This window comes from Phasianus colchicus, chromosome 5 (genome assembly GCF_987193195.1).
Source record: "Phasianus colchicus chromosome 5, bPhaCol1.hap1.1, whole genome shotgun sequence".
Taxonomy (NCBI): domain Eukaryota; kingdom Metazoa; phylum Chordata; class Aves; order Galliformes; family Phasianidae; genus Phasianus; species Phasianus colchicus.
Window position 1 is genome coordinate 7,141,800 of NC_143440.1, and position 12,344 is coordinate 7,154,143.

Sequence of the window (12,344 nt, forward strand, 5' to 3'; positions counted from 1 at the left end):
CAAGAAACACAAGAGATGTTTTCAGGACTTAAGCAGGTGAGCCTGACCCTGTGCTCGCTCACCAAACCTGCTGCAGGAGAAATGCTTCTACACTGCAGATGAGAGGCAGGGACAGGCAGGAAGGGTGGCTGGGAAGTCTTCAGCTCCCTACAGACCTCACAGTTAGTAGGCAGATTTTTCAAAAGAGCTGGAAAAAAAAAATCCTCTCACGTGCTGACCCAGGTTTGAAAATCCTGTCCAGTGAGGGATGTGAGCTCCAAGCCCCCCCACCATCAGGGGGCTGAGGAATTTAGAAATCCTTGCGTGAACCTTAGGAGAAATAAATGTAATCTTCTCTGCTTTGGGCTTTTGTTTTCTCCTCACATCTCCTCCCCTGCTGGGCAGGAACAGTTAAACGAGGAGTCGATAATGTCATTGTCATATTTCATAATTTTGGGGGCGGAGAAGAGGAAGGAGGAGAAAAACATGTTTTGTTTCTCTGTGGCCTGGGTGTGTCATAAAAGGCTAACAGTGGCTTTGGGGCAGCATGAAGAAAATGCAAAAATCTACTCCTGAGCCAGTGCAAAAGCCGAGCTAAGTGTGTTTTCTGACCTGCACAGTTCAGACCTGCTTTTCTGGTAGAAGTGAACCAGAATCTTTTGGTTCTGTTTTCCAAAGTGTCCTTTGAGAAGCAAAAATAGAAACCAGCTAAGGAACAAGGCAGCCCAGCTTTGAGCTGAGGGAGGTATAAAAGGATGGAGAGTTGCACACTGTCCCTGGAACAGAACGATTTGTGGTGCCCAAAATGGGACAGCCTCCAGCTTGGCCAGCCACGCAGCAGCTGTGTCTTCCTGCTTCTCATGAACTGCAGCGCTGTGCCTCTGCCCATTTTCCAGCACGTTTCCTGGGCGCAGGCTCGCTCTTCATTTCTCCTTGGCAGAGCCAGAGCTGAAGTCAAACTGCGCTGGGCTGCAGACAGGCAGAAGCACACTGCTCCCCCCACAGCCTGCACAAACCCTGGCTCAGCACTCCAGCTGTGCGGATGCTCCGGCTTTCCGCTTCCCGTCTTTGGGGACACAATCAGGCATTGTAAAAGCTCCAAACCAAATCGCTTTCTGTGTGAGCTTGCATGAGAAATATGCAGACACAGATGAAACAATAATCACACCCATGCAGGTCCCTGCCTCAGTTTCTCAATGAGTTTCTTTGGCATTTCCAAGGCAATCAGTGCTCCTTCTCTCCCATCTCTTCTCCCAGCCCTCCTGTTTCCCCGAGGGACAGAGGGGCTCCAGCTTTCTAAAATGACTCATTTCTTTTTCAGCTGCTTCAAAGGCTAAATATCCATCTACATCTTGCTCTCCAGCCAGCCTCCTCAAATAAGCTAAATTTCTAGGTTTCTTCTGTTTTAATCTCTCTATAAATGCAGTGTCTCAATTTATAGCACTGGCTATAAGGTCACACTTCCCATGTACACAACCCCCAAAAAAGACTGCCTGCTGCTGTTGACAGTTCATCTGTACCCTAGTTCCTTCCCTGCATGATCCCACAGCGTATGTGTGAATGAGTTGCTGTAGGGGGCTGTGTAGAGATGTGGAGATCCAAGTTTCCAGCATTCAGCCCTATCATGCCAGACTAAAGCTAGGGGTGATAAATAATTGGATTAAAAGTCTGTTTCCAGCCTGGGTTGGCCCTCATAGCACTGACGCTTTCTCAAAAGGCTGATCTGGCAGTTTGTGCTGTGACTTCCCTCTTTGTTTTTCAGTTTTGCCTGGCTGTGCAAAATGGCAGAATGATAATCTCAGCCCCACACATAGCTCAGCCCTACAGAGTTCAGCAGGGAAGGGAATCTGAGGATGCCTCAGCTCTGATGGGCAAAAGGCTGCATGAGCTGGCAGCCCCAGGGCTGCTCTGTACAGTTACAAAATAGGAGGGAGCCTGCTGTGACAAATAGCGTGGCACTTGGCAGCTGCCTTGCTGTAATATCCTTGCTTCTGCAGCATCTGGATGGGAGCAAAGACCTCTTTTAGTGAGGTGGCACCCAGCTATTGTTTAAGCAGAGCAGAAGGCTGTTCTTAGAAAATCTTTCTCATGCTCTGCATAAGAAGACCCACTATGACTCCACCCTGCCCTCAAACACAGCTGCATCCGTGCCAGTCCAAATCTATAAGGGTACCTAAAACTTTGTGTGCTTTAGAAGAGCTATGACCATACAGGTTATTTCTCTCCCACTGACTTGGGAGAATGAGTGACCTGTAGGAATTCATCCCTTCTTCTTTCTCTTCCTCTTACATCCCTTACTTTCCACCTTTTTTTTTTTTCCTTTTCCATTTTAGCTTGCGTAAGGATCCCAGGAACCAACTTCTCTTTTTTCTTATCTTTCTAGGGCAGCTCTTACACGTCACAATGAGCAGAGGGTTTGCAAATGCACCTCCAGCCAGGAATCCCTGCTTTATCCTGTAGTAACTCCTGTGTCTGTGCTCTTGCAGATAGAGGAGAGGAGAGCAGTGGAGAAGAGGAGATCAGACAGTGACAGAGGCCCTGAAAGTGAGCACAGCCGTAAGGTGAGTGCTATCCAATGTCTTTTGAAGGATGCTTGTTTTGGAAAAGGGAACTAGCAGAATGTGCCTCCCTGTCAGTAAATTACCTCAGTGCTAAAACAAATAGCAATATGGTCTGATGTGATCCCCATTGCTCATTCCTTTCCTCCTCCAAATGTTTGCTGAACACACCTGAAGCTAGACAGCCAGCCTCAGAGCAGCAGGGACTTGCTCATCACATCTTGTCATGGCTACTTATATCCCTAGCACAGAAGTGGGAATATAGGGAAGCACATTTACCCATGTGCAAAAGCACAGTCCTAATCATTTCCTCTCCCTGTGGCCTGAAAGTCTCAGACCTCATTAGCTGCAAAACCTCACTTGAACAGAAGCTGAGTAGGATGGAGGTAAATTAAAGCATAGGCCTTCCCTGCCGACTGTTTAATGCAAACCTGGAGGACATGCTGACTCCCCTGAGCCTACAGATGTTCTTAATTAATGGAGCACAAATTGAATAGACCCACCTCAACAGGATTCATTAGGAGAACACAGATGGGCTCTTAACCGTTAATCCCAGCTGATCCCCCTATAGCAGAACAGGGCAGCACAATAGCTTTACAGTCCAGCTAAGCACAGCTGTGCCCCAGACAAGGCAAGCCCCTGCTCAGAGACCATCTCCCACTTCTTAACAGTACCCAAAGATCCCACTGCATCTGCCTATGGGAGAGAATAGGCATCAGCCTCATTTTTTGGCTTCTTCTTTGCTAACGGTCAAGGTGATGACTCAGGGCACATCCCTTATCCCCTGACTTTGGAGTCTGACCCCTGCTTTCACCAGCTGTGTGCTGTTCAGCTCTTGCATGCCTCTCATCTACGGACGCAGCTGCTTTGACAGGACCTGCTGTGCTTTTCTGGCTCCGGAGCTCCAGAGCATCTCTGGGCCTTGTGTCCAAACCAAGGGACGGGTGGTTGCCCTGGCTTTGCTCTGCCTTTCTGTAGACCCCATCTTTCCATTCTCAGAGAGGCAGTCTCAGGTCCCTCAGCTCCCACCAGCTAAGGAACAGAGAACAATTACTGCCACCTCAACTCCAACCCACGCAGGTATATCTCCTTGGCAACAGGGCTTTCAGTCACTCTTCCCCGCTGCTCTGCTTTTATCAGCAGTACAACACTGAGGAGTTAATTCCCATGTGGAGAAGGGCACGTGTGTGAAGTAATGAATTATCCACTGGTAATTAAGACCCCAGGACTCAGCACTAAGTTATTTGCTACACAGCGTTGCTTAACAACACACTGTGGCCAGTTGGCTCCTATTTCCACCCCAACTTGATGGCTGGATTACCCATTTCTCCCTCTTCACGCAGTTTGCTGGAGCTTCACAGAGCTCCATCAGCTCTGAACTGTCTTTTTGTTAAGCTTTAAATCTTGAATGGTGGCAGCCCTCGTCTAGTTCAGGGCATAACCCTGATTCAGGTGTACTGAAACCTTCAGGTGGGCAGATTCATCAGCTTAAATCTCCCAGAAACTTGGAAATGTTGCAGGCACGCTGGGAACTAACTATATGCCATAAGTAGACTTTATCAGAAAGTATTTTTTAGAGAAAATGGAGATTTTGTTTTAAAACCTTCAAAAAAGCAGAAACATGGTAAGTGAAAGCCACTGGCCAGCAGTTGAAGTGACTCCAATTACAAATGGGATGAAGTAATCCTGTAGCCATTTGCACACAGAATTACAGGAGTATGCTTTGAAAGTATGTAGTTAGGTTTTAAATATCTAAAATTAAAACTTAGGTTTGGTGTGGCTGCTCCCCAGATCAGGGTACTTATTGCAGAATTACAATTCTGTTTAGGGAAATAGCAGTGAAGCCCCATCTCATTAAGGCAACAGGAATGTATCCAGATGACAAAATTCAGGGGTTTAGTAGGTGAGATTTTAATCCTTAGGAATATAATGCTGTCCATGTTAGTCTGGACAAAGTGGAACAACTGTTCAGAAATGCATTAACACAAATAATCATCTTGCTGTTGAATATCTCTGGGATGGAATGGTTGCTAGCTCTGATTTGACCGTGGATTTACAATGTGGATCTGAGCAAGCTGTATAACTTCTTTCTGCCTCAGTTCTTTTCTCTGTAAAGTCAATGAAATGTTACCAACCATGGGACCAGCATGTTTAGGCTATGGTTGAAGTGGAGTCCTTCTGTGCGCACGTGGCTTTTCAAAGGTGGCACCTTGCTCCAAACAGTCTTCAGATATTAGTGAGCATTAGAGCAAGAGGTAATGGCCTTGAGTTGTGCCAGGGGAGGTTCAGGTTGGATATTAGGAAGAATTTCTTCCCCAAAAAAGCGGTGATGCATTGGAACAGGCTGCCTGGGAGGTGGCTGAGTCACTGTCTGGGACTTAGGGACATGGTTTGGTGGCCATGCTGGTGGTACATTGGTGGTTGAACTCAATGATCTTAGAGGTCTTTTCCAACCTTAATGATTCTCTGATTCAGTAATCTCTGGTGGTAACAATCAAATGCAGACTTTTCAGACAACTTATTAACAAGCAGCTCTTTTGCCTCCCTAGGAGGGTGTGAAGTCAGTCCAGAAGTGCCCCGGAGACCTGAGTTTCCCCTTGAGTGGACGGGAACGCTCGGAGTACATCCGCTGGAAGAGGGAGCGAGATCAGATTGACCTCGAGCGACTGGCACGGCACAAGAACGCAAAGGGCGAGTGGAGGCGGGCTTGGGATGTGGAGAAGTCAGAGCACATGTAGGTCCTCCGGTGTTCTGGGGTGGTTGGTCTGCAACAGGCTGAGTAAAGCGAGTGATGAGATCTTGTACGGATGTTCATTGCTTACAGAATCCCGTGCTGCCATCTGCCTCTCCCTGGCATAATTTTCATCTCTGCTTCCAACCTAAGCCATTCTGTGGTTCTTCTGGTCATGTCTGTCAGTGGGACCAGATACCAGAGCAATTCTCATCTTTTCTTTCTGTCTTCTACCCTGACAGGAGATATTTTGTGCTAACTAAGGTTGCCTGCCATTGGTCCTCCCAGGACGAGGACTGAGGGAGGGAGGGAAGCATGAATGAGTCCTCTCCATCCCCACTAGGACAGGTCCAGCAGCAAGAATGAAACAAGAATGGACAAACTTGTGTTGCTAGTCCAAGGGTTTTCTCAAAGCCTTTGTTTCTCCTTTTCAATCACAAGATGAGAAAACAAGCTTACATCCTCCTCAGGGATGAGTGATTACTTCAAAGACCACCTGCATGGTACAGGAGAAATGCTGGGGGAGCTCTCAATGGGCTCTGACATTTCCCCACTTTAAACACTGTTCATTTAACTGAGTTTTTTCAGCAGGGCTACACCTGGCTGGAAAGCTTTGAAGGATGACTTAGTACTTGCAGCAGGATAGGGTTTTGATACAATTTGGAGTTAGGGCACATTACATGAGCTTGCTGCTAAAAGATGCAGGGCAGAAGGATGGGACAATCTTTTGGTTGGAGAATAGGACTGAATATGTAGATTTTCAGTGAGATGTCAGTAATCAGAGGTTGACGTCAGTGAGTGCTGCTGGCAAGACAGCTCTGAGTCCTACTTGTTCTCCCAAACACCCATTTTTAAGGGAAAAACCATAATATTCAACAAGCAGGATTAGAAACCAAACAAACAAATCTAATCCACGGGTCTGACCTGAGATGACAAGACCTGAAGCTACTTCAGATTGTGGTTAGGAGCTTGGGAATCAGAATTGTGTTTGGGCTTCATACAGTTACCTACAGGCATCTCATAGATTACATAGATGTTCATAGAATTAAATACATACATATATGGGTACAGGTGTAAAGGTTTTAGAGGTTCTCCTTTGGGGTAGAATTGCCTCACAGCCTCATCTCTCCTGGTTAGTGCATGCAGTTTCAGCTTCTGCTGACAAACCTGCACATATTTGCCAGTGAGCAGGTGCAGGAGGGCTGGAGCCTGTGTCTTGAGGTCTCCTGCCCACACTTTTGCACACCGGAAGAGAATGGTCAGGTCTGACAATGCCTGTTTTTAACCTGCAGGTTTGAAGAGGACTTTGTTAAGGATGGGGAGCCAGCCTTGGATAATCCCAGCAATAAGAAAGGTTGGCAAGGGACACCTAGATTCTGTCCTGACGCTAATGAATGCTGACTGTGCGAATCCCAGTGCCACAGCTGACACGGCTGTCACTCTGCTTTCCTGGGCAAATGCCTCTGAGTGCAGTGTTGGGGTCTCAGCCCTCTCTGCTTTGCAGAGTGCTCAGGGGATGGGATTTGAGCATCTGGTTGCTAGTGCTTCTTACCTTCCCAGGGAGAGCAGTGGCATGGTTTCTGTAACCTTTTACAACACAGTGAGGAGGTCCACCACTGCCTCCTTTTCCCAAACAGTGGTTTGAGAGGCAATCCTATTCCAGAGCACTTCATCTCTGATCCCTGTGGCACACGCTGGCTTCTTTACGTCCATCACGATTCCTGTTTCTCAGGAGATGGACTGGCAGAACAAAGCTTTCCCTTGCAATACCCTATTTGAATGCCAAGCTCTCTGCTACCTGTCCATTACAGACTGTCACTCACTTTGTGCTCGCTTTTCTTTGTCCTTTTAGGGGGAAGAAACGCAAGGAAATTCCAGCACAGGTCCTTTCCCCCCAACGGGAGAGGTGAGTAAAACACATGACTCGGTTGTGTCACCCTACTAAACGTCAGCACCTTTGAACGTGCCCCATGGGGAGAGTTCTGTCCAGGCACTGTCACAGACATGTGATGTGTGTGCTGGGAATACACCATGTGTCTACTTTCCTGGCCTTGTGATAAGATCCGTGCACTGTGGCAAGGAAGAACAAGAACAGTCTTCCAAGAACAGTGCAAGGCAGACTGTACCCAAGAGATAAGATCAACATTTATTATTGGAATTTGGAATAGAAAATGCAGAAGAAACACATCTAAATTCTCATTTTGTTTTCATAGCTTTAGAAAATGTAGTATGCGTGCAGCTTCAGAGGCCTCCCCATCCAAGGGTACTTTTCACTGATACAAGGATGTTGGCCCCACCAGTGGTCCATCAGCCAGTTCTGCCTACTTTTGCATGGCCTTTGTCTCCTAGGTGTAGGACAGCACAGCGTGAACGTGAGCGATCCTGGTCCCAAAGCAACGAGCAGCCGGGCCAAAGGAAAGGACAGACTGACCGGCAGAGCCAGGAGGTAAAGAGACTGGCAGCAGTGCCACAATCCAGTGCTTGTGATGGCCATTTCCAGGTCTGATTCCTTGCCTGATTCTGAGGACAGATAGAGATAATGTGCAGTGGCAGCTGTTCAGATGGATCTACATTAGTACAGATTATGTCTGGCAGGATTTCACTCCATGGGGTTTGTGGCAACTGTGGGGTGCATCTTCACAGTACTGACCCACTGCATCAACTCTCTGCAGGGCTGCCTGCAGAGGCTAGAGTTTCTCTGGGACCAGATATGGGCACTGACACGTGTCCCAGGAGGCTTTTGAACACGTTATCTGACCTTCAGGCACCACTGATGTGGGGGAGCTGCCTTCAAAGATAGTTTCCAGCTGAACCAATAGTAAATAGGGTTGATAACGTGCTGGAGAAGTGACCTGTTCCTGCCAGTTGTGGGCAGCACACAGCAATGTAGTAATTTTCACTGAAGCAATTTCAGAATATCTGCAAAAGTAAATGCATTTTTCAGGTTCGCCCACATACTCCCATGTGTCACTTCCCCTGCTGCTCTCTGTAATTAAATTCCAGTACAGTTTTCAGGTTCCCTGAGCCACACTATCTACTGGTTTAATAATAGGGATCGTCTTCACAGCACTGCCGTGCCCTTTAGCAGGCAACACAAGGATGAGCTGCTGATTACATACCCCAAGCTTTATCCAGAACACAAAACCATTCCAGTAGCTTTCCTGATTGTTCTTCAACCATTCAGGTCAGTTATGGCCACACAGTTAAACATAAGGTGCATAAACAGATATGTGTTTTATGGGCATGAAGGACAGCATTACACAATAAATTAGCTGGCTGGATGTCATCTGCTACTTGCTGTTACTTGGCTGAAATTTGGAGTCTAGACAGGGCTTATGCATGCAGGATTCTGCTGCCAGGGTAGTACACAGGTAGCTCTGAAGGTAATGCCTGTTATTTATTTCCATGGAAACGAAAACAGACACAAAAAGCACAATAACACTATTTGGTAGAGCAAATTCTCAGCTACAAAACACTATTTTTCAACAGTCACCACCATTAGCTATGCATTTTCACCAATGATGAACAAGAGCCTGCATGCTGCACTTGTAAAAATCTGCAGCAGTGGAGGTGATCCACTATTTCACGGCTGCTATGACAGCATAGTTGCTAGGAAAATGTTGCCCATGCAGTCTGTCTTTCATTGGTCTGAACGGATGAATGTCAGAAGGTGTCAAATCTGGACTGTATGGTAGATGTGCTGTTTTGAATCCAGCTCATAGTGGTGACAACACATCTCCTCACAGGTAACGATGTGTTCCAGGAAACTGTCACCTTCAGCCTCAAATTGGTTCAAGAGGTCCCAACAAACTTGCATGCAGTGTTCTTGCTGTTCCTGTATGAGCGCTTGTGGGACTGCATCACCATCTTCATTTGCAACGCACTGAAAACAATATTCAGCTCATACACAGTTCCCTGGCCATAATCTGGTTCAAACTCTACTGCTATACCACTAATGTCTGCCTCTGAGATTATGGGCGAAAATAATAAAACAGGAGGCATTACTTTCAGATCACTTTTGCAGCATAAAGATGGGTTGTCTTCTGCCTTCCTAAGGCCCGTTAGACTTTTCAAAAATTAATTTAATTCTGATAAAATGATAAAGAGTAGCATCACCAATGTGCAAATAATGAGGTTAGGTTTTTTGCAATTTACATTCAGCTTCTCTATGTTCTTCAGCTCCATTCTCAATAGCATTTGCTTTGGAAAGAAAGGCTGGTGAGCTCTTCTGAAGCTCCCTTTACCCCAGCCACTGAGTGCAGCACTAGGGAATGACAGCAGTTCCCAGAGGATGTGCAAGATGGGCATACTGGTAGATTCACTCTGTTGTTACTTTCTGTGAATACCCTACAGTGCTTCCAACTGCAGGCTGAGTGTTGCTTTCAAGACCATGAAAGACTGACTTCACACAGTTCTGCCCTGGTTGAGCATGCAAACCCATCAGGGCCAAAACCAACTCCCATACCCCAAGAACTACCCTCAGGATCAGGTGTTGTTCTGAGGTTTGCTGCTGAAATTTGGTTATTTGTGACAAATGCTTAATAATTATTTTAGCTGCTGTGAACTTAAGTGGATCAGTTGTTATCTACTGTCCCAGTGTATTCCAAGCTAATCAGAGCACACTAGCTCCTGGGACACATTTTGTTTGGACTTTGATCTATCTGTTCCTTCAAAATAAATGCACCTCTAGTGCTCTGCCTTCTGCATTGACGAAAATTCATAGGACAACTCATTGCTGCAGAGTTGATCATGTCTCGGTTGTGGGCTCCCAAGGGCTGGAAGAAATCACGCAGAACATTGTGATTTCCCTGCCAGAATTTGCTGGGAATGTGAGTTACACTCATTGATCATGTTGTTGCTCATAAGAAGCAGAATATAAGGAAAGACCTCAGAAAATAGGATGGTGTTGGAAGAATATGGTGATAAGTCAAGCCTCGTGCGTTTCCAGTGTTTAAAGTTTAATACTAATATCTGTTCTGCTCTGTGGATGTTTAGTTGTACAGTTTGATGCATATAGCTGGTTAAATGTGCAGGGAGTACATTAGATGAAAGAGCAGAGTGGATTTTCAGTGGCTTCTGTGGAATGAACGAAGAGTTTCTTGCTTCCCTTTTACAGGCAGAGCAGATAGATGGATCACATAATGATCTGCTCCCTCCTTGCGGGTCAGAGGGCTACACTCAGGTCCTGCCTCTGGTTCCATCTCAATCTCAGTCAGACTGGGGAAGGTCAGACCCCTGTCTTCATCTCCTCCTCTTCAGCAAAGGTTGACTTACACTCCAAAGTATGCCTGTGTCAGAAGATGCTAACAGGTTTCCAGAAATCATAACAGGCTCTTGAGGTGTTTCTTTCTTCCTCTGTGCTGCATTCTGAGCACCATGCTCAGAAGGATTGCCTTGGCTAGCTGTCTTATGGCAGGAATTCAGTAACATTGGGCTGGGATTTAACGTTTTATACAGACTGCTGCTGAGCCCCTGAGTGGCCAGCTTGGCGTGCTGTTTGATGACATCTCATTGAGCTGCCCCTCGTTGGCAGCTGTTGGGAGTTTCTTCCCACAGCAGTCTCTGCTTGCCTCTTCTGCTCCAGCGCTTGCGTAGTCATCAAAGGCAGCCTGCCCTCTGCCAACAGCCAGGACAGATAACATCATTTCAAACTGTAGTGTTCTACGTGGGGACCAACACTTTTCATTGCTTAATAGGAGCTTTAATTGTGTAATAGGACAGTGTTATCCCCTTGCTTTTCTCAAACCACTGCCTTTAGCAGGTTTATGCTGTGCACCCAGCTGACTAAAGGTCTCTTGAGCCATGGACTTGCACAGCCTGTTTTTTCACAACAAACTGGGCAAGTGTGGGTTTTCAGTATATTTGTGCCCCCTGTGCAGAGGCTTGGAGGCATTTTAGTGCATCTAACCACTGTAGGGTTGCCGGGTTTAGTTGAGATGTTATTCATACCCATTAAAAACTTAAAGTCCCCAGAATGGCTGGTGCTAGAATCCTGTGTAGATGCCTAAACTGTCTTGCTGGTGAAATTATAAAATCTTATGTACTGTTGTCTTCAAAGAGACATCACTTTTTCTTTTTTCTTGCTTTGTTTACCAGTGAAATAATTCATCGTACTCCTCCATGAACATCATCCATTAGAGATTGGGCTAGAAGATCTCTTGATTGACTTTTTTCATTCTTGTTTGCTGTTTCAGTACTCCACATATATCAGCTACCAGGATGGAAAACCATGGTTCATTTAAAACTGCAGAGGAGTATCTTAAACACTGCTGAGATGAGTAGGAACATGGAGTCATACCCTAAAGTCCTTGTGTTCACCTGTGGACATTGGAAAAATAAGGAAGCCAAACATTTGTCTACTGCAGCATGGCCGCCTCCTTCAGCACTAATTGCTCCATCCTGCCTGAGTAACTTCAGAATAGCTTTTCTTCTGCCCACCCATCTCACCTCCTGGACTTTATTTTTCTTACCTTCTCTCCACTGCTGCTTCTGCGTCCTCTGTTGATCTAGAAGAGGTCCTGTCTGTCCATGTAATCGTATCTTTGAAGCTGGAAGAGCATCCTTTGCTCTCCTACTTCTTTTTGGGAAAAGCCTCATTCCAGAAAGGCTCAAGGTGCCTTTGGGGTGATGAATATTCATTACCTTCGTTTGGATCTGCCCTTTATTGCTCACAGACTTTCCTCCCATTCAAGTCCAAGCAATCCAACAGCAGTGGTAAGATCCATTTGGAGCGTTTTGTGGATGCCCTGTCCCTGGAGACATTCAAGGCTGGACAGGGCTCTGAACAGCCTGAATGAGCTGTAGGTGTCCCTGTTCAATGCAGGGGAGTTGGACTAGACTACCTTTAAAGGTCCCTTCCAAATGATTCTGTGATTCATGACTTCCATCCTAAAACTGTAGCTGAGTTCCTGTGTGACACCTGTCATGAATAACACCAACATGCTAGGGAATGCACTGAGATGTTGGGTGTCAGTGATCAGTAACACATTCTGGTGCATTAGTGGTGATGATGGGGAGGAGGAACACATAAGGCAGAGATGATTATTTCAAAATTGGTGTCTGGTTTGTTTTGGCTA

At 46.3% G+C, this 12,344-nt stretch overlaps 1 protein-coding gene across 4 annotated transcripts in view; it reads left to right on the forward strand.

Moving 5' to 3' along the window:
- The window catches only part of CCDC9B (coiled-coil domain containing 9B), a 42,369-nt gene that overhangs the window by 19,916 nt on the left and 10,109 nt on the right, over positions 1-12,344 (forward strand). For 3 of the 4 annotated variants that reach the window (XM_090140269.1, XM_090140271.1, XM_031607243.2), the window contains 5 exons: positions 2,466-2,540; positions 5,087-5,271; positions 6,561-6,622; positions 7,121-7,174; positions 7,618-7,714. In XM_090140269.1, coding sequence (XP_089996395.1) covers positions 2,466-2,540; positions 5,087-5,271; positions 6,561-6,622; positions 7,121-7,174; positions 7,618-7,714 — 473 coding nt within the window. The remainder of the gene's footprint in view (positions 1-2,465; positions 2,541-5,086; positions 5,272-6,560; positions 6,623-7,120; positions 7,175-7,617; positions 7,715-12,344) is intronic. The other variant, XM_090140270.1, reaches the window with a different exon arrangement.